The 16,147-nt window shown below is 56.7% G+C and overlaps 1 protein-coding gene across 1 annotated transcript; it reads left to right on the forward strand.

Annotated features, from left to right (window-relative positions):
• Positions 1-1,144: 1,144 nt before the first annotated feature.
• On the forward strand, positions 1,145-15,927 carry RTN4RL2 (reticulon 4 receptor like 2). The gene is made up of 3 exons (XM_069470018.1): positions 1,145-1,509; positions 7,270-7,751; positions 14,546-15,927. Exons 1-3 carry the CDS (start codon positions 1,479-1,481, stop codon positions 15,293-15,295), a joined length of 1,263 nt encoding a protein of 420 aa, XP_069326119.1. The 5' UTR covers positions 1,145-1,478; the 3' UTR covers positions 15,296-15,927.
• Positions 15,928-16,147: the final 220 nt, after the last annotated feature.

The following is a 16,147-nucleotide window of genomic DNA, read 5'->3' on the forward strand; positions in this document are numbered from 1 at the left end:
CCAGCTCCAGCAGTCCCCACCCCGCCCGCGCCGCGTGGCGACCGTCCTCGAAGCGGCAGCCCCGAGGGCCCAGCGCCTATCTCACGCCGGCTCCCTCCCTCTCGGGCCGAGTCGAGACCAGGGTAAAACTGCATCATCGCCTTTGTGGGAAGGCGCTTAGGAACCAGGCCACGAGGGCCTCGAGGGGCCCCAGCGAGACCAGAATCCATCCCTCGTCAAAAGGGGTTACAGGAAGTTCGCGTGAAGCCAACAATCTCCTCCTCACCTTTAGGTCCTCTCCTGCACCCCCACCCCCACCCCCCCCACCCCCCGCGGAGGATGAGATATCCACTCCGGACACATCACACATACACATAAACATAAAAACGCACACACTCGCGCACGCGCTCAAACTTGCACCCACTCAAAAATGCATTAAGGGGCATACACACACCCGGACATATACCTCGCCACGCACTTCCAAGATCGCGAGGGCAAAACCTTGCACAGCCTCACTTTTCCCACCAGCGCGGACACGCACGCTGGCGGGAGCTCAGCTGCTCGCCAGTGCGCACACTCACGTGCCCCCCGCTTCCCTGGACCCGAGTAAAAGGTTGCGTGCAAGCACCCAGAGTCACACCTGCACAGGCATCCTTGCGCGCGCGTGCACGCTCATATATACTTGATCTTGCACACAAACTCTTGCACATATACTATTCTTATAGTCGTACACACCCGGATTGGGGTCTAGACATGGAAGAGAAAATGGAATCTTGGAGCTCCCCCAAGGGAGAGAAACGCTGGAGGCCTGGACGTTGGCGCAGGGGGGACGCGGCTTGGAGTGGTGGGGGCAGTGACCCAGAAGCTCATCTTCTCCAAGAAAGTTGGGAGGAGGGAACAGGAAAAGTCCACAGGGTTCCCTTACACTACCGCACTCCCTCACGAGGGGATTTCTTTAGAAGAGTGGCGCCGCTAAGGCGATCGAACTGCGTCCTCCGGGTCCCCCAAGGAGGGGAGGAGGCGGGGATGGAGGGGGCTAGAGAGCCGCTCCCGCCTCCTAGTGGCCAGGAAATGGTTAAGTCGGCAAGCCAGCAAGCGAGGGAGGAGCCAGCGGGTGCGGGAAGGGGTGGGGGTGGTTAGAAAGAGCTTCCTCGCTGTCCCCGCACTCCCTCGGCGAGCAGCCGGGGCGCACGGACTGCCGGACTGCCGGACTCTCGCGTGGACCGCGCTGCTGGGTGGCGCGGGCACTGGGTGTTGACAGCCAGCCCCAGCCCTCCCCGCCCCGTCGCGCCCCGCCCCGTCCCGTCGGGGCCCATGGCTCCTCCCGAAGTCCGCAGCCCGGGGGGCGCAGGGTAGAGCGCCGCGGCCCGGCCACGAAGCTCGGGGACTCCCGGGCCCTCCCGGAGCCCCGCGGGGTCCCCGCCGTGCGTCCGGCGGGCTCAGGGAGCGAGTGGGAGCGCCCTCCCCCCGCCGCCCCCTCCCCCGAGCGTCGAGACAAGATGCTGCCCGGGCTCAGGCGCCTGCTGCAAGGTAAGGACCCCGGGCGGCGGGAGAGCGGAGGGCATCCTGGGGAGGGGAGCAGGGCACCCCTTCTCCCAGGGCTTGAGGGTGGGGCAGTTGAGGGGGTGGGGTAGCCTGGAGAGGGGGGAAAAGCTCAGCGCTGGGGCCGCGCCCCAGCCCCCAGGGCTGCTCTCAGGAAGAGGGCACCTGGCTTGGAGCCTGCCGGGGTGTGCGGGGAGCTCGTGACCGAGGGGGGACGCAGGGGCGGGCGGACCCGGCTGGGAACGGGGAGGGAGGCTCAGGTTCCGCTGCCCCGGCTCCACCTGCTCCAGGGGACGCCGAGGACTCGGGCCGGCTGGGGAAGCGCCGACTCAGCAACTCCTCGTGCCCAGTGCCTCAGCACTTTCCAGCCACCTGGGAGGACAGGAGATGTGGGTAGGGGGCTGTTGGGGAGGGGAGGGGGCGCAGAGGGAAATCCAAATGGCCTTTGTCGGTAAGACAGATGGAGGGCGCTAGAAAGAGGATAGTTCCACGGACTGAGTGACAGGCAAGGGTGTGGGCCAGAGATTGGGGGTGGGGTGGGGAAGGGGTCGGAGGGAGGGGGATAGGAGGGGAAGTAAAAGATGGAGAAAGTGGTTAGGGCAGCAGGGAGGAGGGGGGAGATGGGAGGAGGAGGGGGAGGAGAAGGAGGAGGACTAGGAGGAGGAGGAATAAAGGTTAGGTGGAAGAAGAGTGAGGAGGGAAGTGGGACCCAGGTGAAGACCAAGGAAGGGGAGAGGTGTCCAGAGCAAGGGAGGGGTGGAGAGAAGCCCAGGGACTGGCACCCAGAGAAGGGAGGACTGGGACCCTGGGCACTGGAATGGAAAAGGGGAATGGGAAGATCAGAAACCAGAGAAGGATGGCGATGGAGGTGGGGTGTCAGGGACAGGGGAGGAGGGCCAAGGATGAGCACTAAGGTTGAGGAAGGGGAACCACTGGTGGGAGGGGCTGGGGTGGACCAGGATGGGGAAGGGGCTGCAGAGGAGGGGAGGGGAGGAGGAAGAGAAAGGCTGGGAGAGAGGGCCTGGGGTGCTGCCCAGGGATGAGACAAAGAGGCTTCTGGTAACCACTCCACGTGGGAAGCCCTCCATTCCCAAGGAGCCTGCCTGTCACATCCCTTCTCTCCGGGAGTGGCTGGTGGGCCAGATGCGGAGCTCTGAGCTCAGGACCTTGGGAGTGGCTGTGAGGGAGACTAAGGACTTTTGAGTGGGGTGGCAGCCTCCGAGGGTGGGCAACCTGGCTGGCTCCGTGCTGCCATTTATATCTCCAGCCCCTCGGATCCTGCCGCCGCCACCACCACCACCATGGTGGCTGCTTATTTTGGGGTGTTACATTCTGGCAGAGTGAGAAGCTGTTTGCAGCAGCTCTAAACCCCGTCACCCGCGTCAGTGCCTCCCCAGGCCCCTGCGTCACTGGCATCACCACCACCTCCATCCCACTCCTCAGGTCCCACCTCCTCAGCCCCTGCCCCCTCAGCATCTGCCCACAGGCCCCAGCCCTTCCCTGAAGCAGCCTGTTGGGTGTGGAGCTGTTGCTGCTCATCTGGGACCCTGTGCCCATCCTTCCAGAGCCAGAGGCCTCGGCTCCTTTTCCAGGGAGCACCCTTTCATGGGAACACTTTGCACCAGCAACTCTGCCCTGTGGGTTGGGACCCTGGTTCCTGCCATTTTCCCTGGGTCCAGTTGCCTCGTGCTTAAGCCCCCTCTTCCACAGGGGCCTCTGGCCTAAGGCTCCTGAGGTGAGAACTTTGTGTCTGAGCCTTGGCACTCCAAGAGTCCTTGACAATGGCCCCTGGTGAATACAGACTTTTTGGCTCTGGGCAGGTCAGCCTCCCAGATCAATACCCTGTTCTGGCCTCTGTCTGCTTCCTCACCTGTCAGTTCTGGCCATATCTTTTGGACATTGGTCATCTCCTCTTGACTCCCAAATCCAGCCACTACTCCGGAGCAACCACAGCTTGAAGGCAGGAGATGAAAGTTGCAGGGAGAGCCCAAGTCCCTTCCTTGCCTTGACCCTGAACAACCAAACAGACCCAGCACTGTGGTTAGCCCTGCCATAGGCACGTGGGTGCAATTTCTGTCCTCCCTGTACCTCAAGGGCAGCATCTTTCACACTCAGGGGTTGTTCCATGCATGATGTGCAGGCCTCCCAAAGAAAGGTCAGAGAGTCCCTTCCGACATGGGCTTAACACCCCTCCTTTCCAATCTGGGTTCCACCGTGAACTAGCTGCATGTCCTGAGGCAACTTATTTCATGTCTCTGGGCCTCCCTTCCTTCACCTGAAAAATTGGGAGCCGTAGTATTGATTTCCCAGGGGTATGCTTTGTTGTATTCTACGGTTAAAGAAGTTAACGTGTACAAATGCAGTGCCTGGCACTCAGTAGGTGCTTAGTAACAGATGGCTTCCTCCATACCCTTCTCTACACTCCCCTGCAACTCTAGCCGTCTCCTGCTGACTTCAGAGGAGGGCTGAGAAGAGAGGGTGGGGGAAGCTGCTACAAAAGGCTCTCCTCTGCTCATAACCATGGAGGGATGAAATGAAGGCTTCCCAGAAAGACACTGCAGGCAGACTCAAGACCAGAGTCAGGAGGCCTGGGCTGCTGGCTCAGCCCTCAGTGGTGCTACCTGTGAAATGAGGTGAAATGCTCCCAGGTGGCCACCGTACCCCCCATTCCAGCTCTGCCACTCTGTGCATCTTGCCCCTGTCTCTACCAGCGATTCACAAAACAAGGACCAGGAGTAGAGCTGTGGTCCTGGGGAGGGAAAGGAGAGACAGGCCTGGGGGAAGGGGTGGCAAAAAGGGTGAGAAGCAGGGGGTGGGGAGGGGACTTGCAAGAAGGAAAAGGGCATGAGAAGGAAAAGGGCACATGCTCACCAGGGCAAGGAAGAAGGCAGGGGAGGGAGAGAAAGGTGCAGTGCCAGGCCTGTGGCCTCTGCCCTGGAGTGCTCACTGCTCACGCCAGCCCCAGTGGGCCTGGGGGCAGAGAAACCCAGAGCCCCTCACTTTCCCCTCCTCCTCCTGGCCTCCAGTGAGAGCTGCAGCCTGAATTATGGATGAGGCTCCTTGGGTTACAGCTGCTTTGCACGGCGGTGGTGGCGAGGGCCAGAAATGGCAACAGAGTCACTGTTACGCAGCAGCTGTCACACAGGGGCCCCCAGCTCAGGGTCCCTCCTCACGATGGGGCCTGCTGGGAGTACCATCCTGGGCTAGGGTGGGTGTGCCATGGCTGGGGGGGTGGGGAGAGATGGGGACACGAGGGAGGGGTGTGAGGAAAGAGGGAGGAGTGTTCTGATGTGGGCAGGTGGGCAAGAAGGGTGAGTAGGGCCTTTGCCAGCCCCCGCCGAGCTCGGGGGTGTGGAGTGGCCGCTGACTCTGAGGCTCTCCGGGATTGCACCTCCTTCCCTCTGTCTCTCCTGGGGTAGCAGCCAGTCCTGGAGGCTGGAGGAAGAGCTCCGTAATCCTCCAGAGGGCTGGCGGCCATCAGAGCTCACACTCCTGTGAGCTTGTGGATAAGGGGTGGGATTAAGGGATCAGAGGAGGATTTGGCTTCTTTTGGTGTCAAGTCCTTGGGGAGGTGGGGCTCAGAGGGTGATTCTGACAGGAAGGGAAGTGCCCTGGCTGGACATCAGGAGATTCTTTTGTGGTCCTTGCCCTGCCACCACTTTGCTGTGTAATCGTGGGCAAGTTGCTTGCCCTCTCTGAGCCCCAGTTGTCACCTCAGTAGATAGAACAGATGCTTGAATAAGATGAACCTGGAGGACGTTTCCAGCTCTAAGTTCTAAGCTCCAAACCTGAGCCCTCATGAAACCCACCCAGGGTCCCCCACTGTGCTCCCACACCCCACCTCTGCCTGGTTCAGATGAGGGGTGAGAGACATGCTCCTCCACCCCACGTGGCTCTGAAAAACTCAGGAGAAAGTAATCGTGAAACGCTGCACGGGGGAGGGGTGAGAAGGGCCGAGAAACGCGGAGGTGGTGTGAACGAATGGAACAGCAGCCGCTGTGTCACCGAGTATTACATCACACCCAGCCTACACACGCACGGGGCCCGGCACTCACACACACGCGGAGGACGGCCAGCACACGCTTGCACGCACCGCACTGGCGCAGCGTCGGGAGGGGCCAGGGACACTCACGGTGGGGCCCCGGGCTGGCGCTGGGGCGGGCCATGGGGTCCCCCACCCTGCACCTGTGTGTTCCCCTCTCTGGAGGCAGCACATGGGAGAGCCTGTGACGCCAACCCCATGGCCTGTCGGTGCCATGTGTGTACTTCATTTTGGTGAGCACCTGGCTCACACCGTTACCCCAAATCACACACACATACGCACGTTCACACACACAGCAACTTCCAGAGCATGAGACACCACACACAAACTGACCACCTAAGCATGCCTTGGGGATCTTGCACTCAAAATCGCTGGCCCCTCAGTCTCTACCGACATCTCTGAACCACAGGGGACCCCAGGATCTCCCAGTCCAAGAACCAGGTCTTCCTCTCCTCTGCCTTCAAAGGCCTCGTATGTTGCTTAAAACAGAAGGTGTTCAGTGCTGTGTGCCCAGGGAATGACTGCCTGGCTTTGGGGGTACAGGCTCCCCTTCTCCCCAGGCAAAGCTGCCGGAAGAGAATCCCAGGGCTCACCTGGAAATCATGATGAAGTGTAGAGTTCAAACTAGTTCCAGCCCAGAACTTGATCAGCTACAGTGAGGGCAGGAAGCCAGGGGGACAGGGATGATGAGGGGCCCTGCACCCCTTGCTACAGCACAGGAGTACGGGCGCCGACACTCGACTGTCTGGCCCCCCAGGCCCTTGGGCCCCCTGGGCCTGCTTCTCCATCTGATTCATAAGGATGGGCCATGTCCAACCTTCAAAAGTTACTTTGAAAAACTATTTTTCATATGACTTTGAATGAGGAGAGCCTGGGATGTAAAATGCAGATTCCCAGGCTGTCCCCCTGGAATGTTGATTCTGGGGCCAAGGAAGCTGCATTCTTTCCAGGACTAGCTGATTCTGTTGCCTGTGTCTGGTGGCCCCACTTAGAGACCCACTGAGCCCTGTTGCCTACGGCCCCTCCCAGCATGGAGAGGCTCCGGCTCTGCAAAGGTGAAAACTGCAGGAAGGTGAGAGAGGGAGGGCATTGGTCACCGGCGGGTTTGGCAAGGCCAGACCCCTGGGTGGACAGTAGGCCATTTCCCATGGGCCTTAAATTCACAAAGGGTCTCAAGTTAGTTCCAGTCATTCTCCAGTGGGGTGATTTTGCTCCCCAGGGTTCATTTGGCAATGTCTGGAGACATTTTGGTTGTCACAGCCGGGGGCAGGGTGCTGCTGGCAGCTAGTAGGCAGGAGACAGAGATGCTGCTAAACGCCCTAGATAGGGCTGCCCCCACAGCAAGGAGCTATCGGCCCAACTGTCAGCACCAGGCAGAGAAACCCTGACGTTAGTCTTTTGACATTAATCTCCAAACAAGGTCAAACGTACCATAGTGAAAACAGGCATGAAAAGACGATCATTCATCAAACGACTTGAAATGTATCACAGCGCGTTTTACGATGTCCTCTTGGTGTTATTTTTTAATATACTGGGATCCTCAGGGAGTGGAAGTGGCCAGGCCACTTGGGACTGCGAGGTTGCACCCAGAACCCCCGGACACACGAGCGCCAGGGCTCCGGGGCTTAGCGGGCCAGTGGGCAGGCCCCTGGCTGGCATTCTGCCCTGACAGCCCCCCCATGAGGGTTCGCTTCCCCTCCCCACAGCTCCTGCCTCGGCCTGCCTCCTGCTCATGCTCCTGGCGCTGCCCCCAGCAGCTGCCAGCTGCCCCATGCTCTGTACCTGCTACTCGTCCCCGCCCACCGTGAGCTGCCAGGCCAACAACTTCTCCTCCGTGCCGCTGTCCCTGCCGCCCAGCACGCAGCGACTCTTCCTGCAGAACAACCTCATCCGCACGCTGCGGCCGGGCACCTTCGGGCCCAACCTGCTCACCCTGTGGCTCTTCTCCAACAACCTCTCCACCATCTACCCGGGCACCTTCCGCCACCTGCAAGCTCTGGAGGAGCTGGACCTCGGTGACAACCGGCACCTGCGCTCCCTGGAGCCCGACACCTTCCAGGGCCTGGAGCGGCTGCAGTCCCTGCATCTGTACCGCTGCCAGCTGAGCAGCCTGCCGGGCAACATCTTCCGGGGCCTGGTCAGCCTGCAGTACCTCTACCTCCAGGAGAACAGCCTGCTCCACCTGCAGGTGAGCCTGCCCCCGCCCATCTGCCAGGCCTCTCTGCCCCTGTCCCGTGTGCGTCCCTCCTCTCTCCCAGGCCATCCTTCCTGCCGCACCATCTCCGTCTCTCTATTTCTCTGTCTCCTTCCTAAGTTTCTGTCCCTCTCACTTTCTCCAGGGGCTTTTCTTTACTTTGTCTCTTTTGCCTGTCTTCCGCTGTCTGTCTGTCTGCCCCTCTCTGCCTCTCTCTCGCTCTGTCTCGTGACCTCCCCAGCCTTCCTCTGTCTGCCTCTGCCTGTCTGCCTATCCCTTTGTGTCCCTCTCTGCCTCTCTCACTGACTTGCCTCCCCCATCTGTCTTCTGCCTCTTCTGTCTGTCTCCCTTCACACACCCACTCCGCGCACACCCCCATGTCCGTCTGGGTGTGTGGCTCTTTCCGTGATCTCTCCTTTCCCGAGTTTGCCTTTGGGGGACTCTGCCTTCCCTGGGCTCTCGTGCCCAAAGGCCTCTGTGGCTGCTTTTCTCATCCACCCCCACGTCTGCCCACACCCCTGGTGCCCATAGAAGGTTCTGCTTCTCTCCAACTCACTGGGTAATGGGGCAAGGGAAACCCACACCCTTTCTAGATTCCCATTCCCCAAACCTGTCATCTTAGTACAAGGGAAGAAGGGGGAAAAGAATGGTAAATTTCTGTTATGCAGGAGGAAATGGATGCTCTAAAAATGGAAGGAATAACAGTAATTGTTATTTATTGTTATTATTATTGATCTAATTATTGTTTATTGTTGTTGTTATGCTGACTATTTGACAGTCAATTCCTCCTATTCCCTTTCCCCAGGAAGCAATAACACACCCTGCAAACCATGCTGGGAGAAAATCTTCCCCTGGCTACACAGCCTCTGGCTGGCGGGGGCAAGGATATCCAAATTCTCCCCTCTCCCCACTTAAACCTGGAAGCTGCTTCCTGCTCCCCATCCAGTGCTGGTGCCTAACTGGTTACCAGTCTGCTGGTGGGAAATCAGGTCAGTGTGGATGACACTAATGATAATAACAATAGCAATAACAAGTGACAAACATTTATTGAGCATCCACCTTGTGCTAGATGCTAAGCATACTGTAGTGAACAAAACAGACCAAACTCTGCCTTCACGGAGACAGCATTCTAATGGAGAGGGAAAGAAGTAAAATGTGTTGTATGTTGGAAAAATATGTCCTATGTTAATATTATTATTGCATTAATAGTAATTGTAATAATAGCAGCCACTATCACTTAATGGGCAGTGTCGGGCACTGTGCTAAGAACTTTACAGCTATCAACTCTGCCATTTACAAGTGTGTGGCAATTTTTAACCTCCTCAGGCCTCAGTTTGCCCATCTGAAGATAGGGGTAGCAAGAACACCATCTCCTAGGGATTCTGTAAGCATTAAATGCATGAATAATTTGTAAAGCACTTAGAATAGTGCTTGGCATACGCTAAGTACTATATAAATGCTTGTTAAAGTACTACTTTAAAAAAAGAAATGAGCCTTATTTAACACTGGGCTTGGTGGAGGGGCCCAACTTGGACCCCATCCTGGAGGTCTGGGTCCACTTTAAGGATTATACAGAGGTCATGGGTGGGTCCCAGAACACACCCTCCTTTTTTTTCTTCCTACATTTGCCTAGCACCTCATGGTTTTGAAATGCACTCAGCCACCTCATCTCATTTCTATAGCCTTGTTAGGAGGTTATTCTCACCTCCTTGTTAACAATGGGGAAGCTGAGGCTGGGGGCCCCCAAAGACTTTGCAGGGATACAATGGTCTCTAAACTTAAATCTCTTACTTAAGCCACTGTCTGTGTGACTAGGGGCTTGTGTCTTCTCACTGTCATGTTGGGACTCACAAAAGCCTGGCAGTAGGACGTTAGGGCTAGTAAGCACGTGGAATGGAAGTTCCTGAGGCCAGACAGCCAGGAAGAGCTGGTGCTTAAGCCTGCTTGCTCTGACTGCATTTCAGGCGGGCGGTCCACCGAAGCACAGCTCAGTGGGCTCATTTTTCGATAGCACATGCTTTGGAGTCAACCAGACCTAAGTTCCAATCCTGGCTCTTCTATGACTTTGGACAAATTCCTTAACCTTTCTCAATCTCCATTTCCCTATGATTGCACCACTACACACCAGCCTGGGCAACAGAGCAAGACCCTGTCTCTGAAAAAAAAAAAACCAGAAAACTTCCATTTCCTCATCTATAAAATGGCAGTTATGACCGTACTTAATAATAATGCTTATCTAAGAAGTTCTGTAGGGATTAACACGTAAGGCATGTAGCACAAGGCCACACCCTCAAGATATGGGCATGCACTACAATTATTATTAATACTACTATGACTATTGGTACTAAACTACCACTGCTAGGATCCTGACCTCCTTACCAATATATATTAGTTGTTCAGGAGGAATCTGGAGTCAGAGGACCTGAGTTTGAACCCCAGCTATGCTATTTTCTGACTTCTGTAACTTTAGGCAAGTTGCGACCCCTCTCTGAACCTCAGTTTCCTCCTCTGTAGACTGGGAATAATAAAAAGAATACCTTCCATGAGGAATGTGTGTAAATAATAAATGAGTTAGTTTATATAAAGCACATAGTTCAGTGCTGAATAAATTATGTTATTATGACCCAATCCTCCATCAATACTTGGGCCAAAAACAGCAATCAGAGCCTGGGGTCAGCAAAGGCCTGGGTAGAGGAGACCTCAGGTGGACATTGGGGTCTTCACGTCTTCTGAAATGGGAAGTGTTTGTCCAGCACAGCCCAGCATGAATGGTACTGGGCATCATGGGAAGAAAGCATCTTCACACCTGGCCCTTTCTAGAGGAGGAGGAAAGAGACAGCCTCTGCCTGTGAACTGCCTGGTGGAACTAGGCTGGGAGATGCCACAGGCAGGTGAGGAAACACGTGGGCTGAAGTGAGATCCACAGGATGCGGGTGTGACCCAAGAGGACACCAGTCCTGCCCTGCAAGGGGAGCTTTGGAGGAAGCTCCAAAAGGGGACCATAGCTTTTCAGGATATGGAAGTGGGGTGGGGTGAAGGTTCTCATGGACTGTCTACTGTATGCAGGCAGTGTGCCAGGTGAGTTCATTCATCAGCTCGTATTTACTATTACATGCCAGGCAGTGTTCTAGGTGCCAGGGATTCGGGGTGAACAGAAACAGTGTCCCTACTCTCCTGGAGCATATTTCCTACTCAAGTGTAGCCAGATGATAAAGACACCCATTTTCTCTTTTAATCACTGCAGTGGTCTGTATGGCTTAGAGGCAGTCTCTGCACTCAAGCAGATCAGATCTGAGTTTGAGTCCCAGCTCCACCTCCAATTTGCTCTAGGGCTTTGGGCAAGTTACTTAAGCACTGTGAGCCTCAGTGGACCCATCTGTGAAATGGAGATAATAATCTGTACCTGGGGTTGGGGCTAGGCGGAGTTGTGAGGATTAAAGGAGATACTACTTGAAAAGGCTCAGCCCGATGTCTGGCACAGAGTAAGTATCCAATGCATGGTACGTATCGGTTAACATGTAACAGTGAGGACGCTCAGGCTCAGCCATGTTAAGGCACGAGTCCAAGGTCACCGAGCTAATAAGAGACACAGCCTAGAATTGGCCCAGGTCTGCCTGACTTCAGAGTGCAGCTGTTCAGAGCCCTGTCTTTAGAGTTCACAGCCACATTTCACTACATATTAGCTGCTGGACCCCAAGCAAGTCACCTCACTTCTCTGAGCCTCCTTATCCTAATCTCTGAAAGGGAGATAATAATAGTATCCACCTTACAGGGTTGTGATGATTAAGTTACTATGTAGGATCTAGGGAGCATAGAGCTTGGCACACAGTAAGCGCTCAGTAAGTTACCTGCTTGCCCGTGCTGACGTGGATGATGACGGCGATACCCATCACCAACTGGTGAGCACTGAGCGGGGGTGCCTGGCACGGGGCAGACACTCAATACAGCTTTGTTGAATGAATGAGGTACATCCCAGGACTCGCCGATTCATAAATATCAGATGAGGATGGGATCTCAAAGATCCCATGTCCCTTGTCTCACAGATGAAAAAACCGAGGCCCAGAGACGTGCTTAGAGCTGTCCAAGGTCACACAGCCCAGCAGCTGATTTGATTATTGCCAAAGCCTGGAGCTAGGCAGTTGGAGGAAGGCAAGGTTAAGAACAGGATGCTGTCAGAAAAGGGGGGCAGGGATGCCGTGTTAAGATTCCAAATGGATGCAGAGAGCTGTGAACTGGCCAGGGGGGAGGCGAGGGAAATGTGGTTTTTGAAATGGAAGAGGATGACTTTAGCAGCTGCTCTCAGCCGCCCAGAGGGAGGGGGCAATCGGGAGGGTGGTGGGGGAGGACTAGGGCTGTGAAAGTCAAGAGCTTATTAATGCACAGAGAACAGTTTTAACCATGGAGAGAGGAAGGACCGGATTTGAGAGCTATAGTCAAGGAAGTGGCAATGGGATTTGGCAACAGCTTGGATAGGGGGAGGGGGAAATGGACCTCAAGGCTGAGGCTCAGAGAGGGGAGGGGCAGTACTTTTACAGAGAAACAAAAGGAAGGAGAGGGGGCTAGAACCAAGAAATTCTGTAGCCCAAAAGTTGGAGCTTTGGGTCAAAGGCACCTGAATTCCCCGGAGTCTCTGAACCTTCCATCTTTCCTTCCTGACCTCCTGAAGTCCCCAAAGTGCCAATTACCCCTGCTCCCTCTCCCACCTCCCATATTGATCCTCTGACCATACATCTCTGGGTGTGCCCTACTCTTGCTGGCACTCCATGAAAAAAAGGAACTCTAATTAGCTGTTTGAGCAGAAGGGATTCAGAGCCCACTCCCCAGGTGGGCTGGGAAGAGAACAAGGGCACCAGGCCATGGGGGGTGGGGGTCCAGGGAGCCAGCTGGAGACCTGAGTGGGGATTTGGGGTGGTGGCAGCAGGGGGTGGAGAACGCTGGTGTCAGAGGCAGCCGAGAAGGTTGAGGGGGACGGTTCGGATCTCAATGTGGCCAAGAGGAGGGCTCTTGGCAGGCTCAGTTCCTGTAGCGGAGAGGGCGGAAGCCAGATGGGAGGGGGCGAGAACAGGCAGGAGCACAGGAAGGTGGGGGCTGTGGGTGTGGGTTGGGAGTCAACGCCCTCCTCCCAACTGAGGCCTCTGACCAGGCTCCTGGGTGGCACAGGGAGGGGGTCATCTCCCTAGGCAGAGAAGGGAGGGAGAGCCACGGTTAGGAAACAGGACCCTCGCGTGAGCTGACCTGAGCACAGAGGATGCTCATGTCCCTGAGAGCCAGACCTCCTGGGGCCTACTGACCACAGTGATGCCCTCACTGTGGGAACAAGAGGGGAGGACCTCAAGGAAGTGAGGTCAGTGGTCTGGGGTTCTAGACCCCTCTCTGGCAAGCCCTTCATCTCTCTGGGCCTCAGTGCTCTCCTTTGGGAAAAGCAGGCTGGGCTGGTGAGTGCCAGAGCACTAGCTCCTAAGTCAGCTGATCATAATTCCCTAGTGAACTGGTTAAAATGCAGAGTCCAGGGGTCCCCACTGCCACTGTGGGTCATACTCACCCCTGTTAGCTCCAAACCCGTAGTTCCAAGGTCCTTTCAGCACTAACATGGCCTGATTCAGTGATTCTCCCCCTCCACACACACCCCAACCCCGCCCAGGCAGGTAAGGGATAGTAATACAAAGTGTCAGGCAGCAGCAACTCTGCTTCCTCCTCCCCTGCTGTCTCTCGGGGGTGGAGCTGATGCCTGGTCCCCTCAATACTCAGCCATGGAGTAGCAGAACTTTTGTTGCCCAGGGAGCTCCTCTTTCAGAGGGAAAAAGATGGGACCTAATTCTAAATGAGCCCCTATTGTCATAATAACCACCATTTATTGATGGGTGACTATGCACCTGCCAGGTACTGTACCCTTAACAGCATTATGTCATTTACCCCTCATTTAGCCTGCTGACGGGGTTTTCTCCATTATATATACAGAGGAAACTGAGGCTCAGTGAGGTTAAATAACTTGCCCAAAATAATGCAGCTAGGGAAAAGACAAGCTGGATTTTGAACCAGGGCTCTAACTCCTGAGCCTGTGGGCTCCATCACTGGACCAAATCCCTGTTTGCCAGGCACATGCCCAGCACTTCGCTCAGATGGTCTTTATGTGAACTGTCTTCTTGAATCATCAGAACAAACCCGTGAAGTAGGTATGCTGGTCTCCGTTTTGTAGACGAGGAAACAGGCACAGAGTTTACTGGCTTGGCTAAGTTAATGGCTAACTCATAGAATCCCCACATGGAAACCTCGTTCTAAGCACCTTAAAACAGGTCGCCTCGTTTAATCTCCACAATTTACGGATGAGGAAATGGAGTCACAGATCCTGAGTGACTTGCCAAGGTGATACAGTCAGTTAATGAAAGATCCAGGATTTAAAATCAGAAAGGCTGGCTCCCCAATCTGCATACTTAACCAAACCGGAGGTTCCGCTTCTGAAGGTGTGGTCCTCCAGCAGCACCTGGGAACAGGTACAGACATGCAGATTCTCGGGCTCCACCCCAGACCTGCTGAATCAGAAACTCTGGGGCCATGCTCAGGGATTCCAATACACTAAGAACCACTGACCTCAACTATACTGATCTTTCCACAGCAAATAGGTTATCGAGGGCTGGATTAGAATCCAGGACTCTATGATCAAAAGGTCAAACCCTTTCTATTCTGCCATGACGCCCCCCTTCCTTCCCCTCACCCATGCCCAGGAGAGGAGTCCTCACCCTGCCTCAGAACTACTCTCTTCTTCTCTCCCTCCTTCCCCCACCCCCCAGGATGACCTGTTCGTGGACCTGGCCAACCTGAGCCACCTCTTCCTCCACGGGAACCGCCTGCGGCTGCTCACGGAGCACGTGTTCCGCGGCCTGGGCAGCCTGGACCGGCTGCTGCTGCACGGGAACCGGCTGCAGGGCGTGCACCGCGCGGCCTTCCGCGGCCTCAGCCGCCTCACCATCCTCTACCTGTTCAACAACAGCCTGGCCTCGCTGCCCGGCGAGGCGCTGGCCGACCTGCCCGCGCTGGAGTTTCTGCGGCTCAACGCCAACCCCTGGGCGTGCGACTGCCGCGCGCGGCCGCTCTGGGCCTGGTTCCAGCGCGCGCGAGTGTCCAGCTCCGACGTGACCTGCGCCACCCCCCCGGAGCGCCAGGGCCGAGACCTGCGCGCGCTCCGCGAGGCCGACTTCCAGGCGTGCCCGCCGGCGGCGCCCACGCGGCCCGGCAGCCGCGCCCGCGGCAACAGCTCCTCCAACCACCTGTACGGGGTGGCCGAGGCCGGGGCGCCCCCCGCCGACCCCTCCACCCTCTACCGAGACCTGCCCGCCGAAGACTCGCGGGGGCGCCAGGGCGGGGACGCGCCCACCGAGGACGACTACTGGGGGAGCTACGGGGGCGAGGACCAGCGTGGGGAGCAGACGTGCCCCGGCGCGGCCTGCCAGGCGCCCGCGGACTCCCGCGGCCCCGCGCTCGCCGCCGGGCTCCACAGCCCCTTGCTTTGCCTCTTGCTCCTGGCGCCCCACCACCTCTGACTGCGGTGCTGAGGCTGAAGAGGCCGGTGTCCACTCCCCCCCAACACACCTCTCTCACCAGAGCTGCGGCTCTGGCCCCAGTCCCCACTCCCCTCCCCCTGCCGACTTGCTGCCTTCCTGCCCACTCCACCCCTGCTCCCCTCCTCCTCTGAGACCAGGCCGCCTCTCCCTACCTCCTGGGCTGTCCTGACTTTTGGCAGCCCCAAGGGGGCGTGTATGGCGGCTCAGCCCTGTTCTCCCCAACTCTGGCCATTAAGTCTTCCCCATCCCGAGGCTGGGGTGGGGCACCCCAGGCAGCCGCTGACCCCTCTCCCAGGGCCCACAGTGGACGCTAGAGGGGCTTTCGCCTGCAGAGCATCTTCCACCAGCAGAGCCTTCGGAAGCTCCCCCAGGGGAGCCCCACCCAGGACCCTTTGGAGGGATGCCTCAGTCAGGGCCAGGCTGACCCTGGGTCGCTGCTTATCCTAGCCCCTCGACCTCCTGACACTGGAGGAATACTTTTCTCCTAAGTCTACCCTGGACACTTTTTAGGGTGCCTGGAGAGAACTTTCCTCTCCACTGTGGCCCCTGTGTGGTGAAGATCAAAAGAAGTTGTTTGGGAAAAAAATTTATTAAAAAATTCTATTATTTTATCTCCTGTAAGATTTGTTGGCTCAGGACCTCAAAAGTGGGAAGAGGTCTTAGAACTGTAAGGATTTCAGGGGCAGGAGGGTTAGGGAAGGGTGGGCCATTCCATGGCCTCAAAGAGCTTCCTGCTGGTTGGAGCTGGTGTGTGCTCTCCCCCATGACAAGAACTAAAGCCAGAGGAAGAGTGGTGGGACCCTGCCTCGCAGGTGGGGTGACAGCCAAGGT

Source organism: Eulemur rufifrons, chromosome 6 (genome assembly GCF_041146395.1).
Source record: "Eulemur rufifrons isolate Redbay chromosome 6, OSU_ERuf_1, whole genome shotgun sequence".
In the NCBI taxonomy this organism is placed as follows: Eukaryota; Metazoa; Chordata; class Mammalia; order Primates; family Lemuridae; genus Eulemur; species Eulemur rufifrons.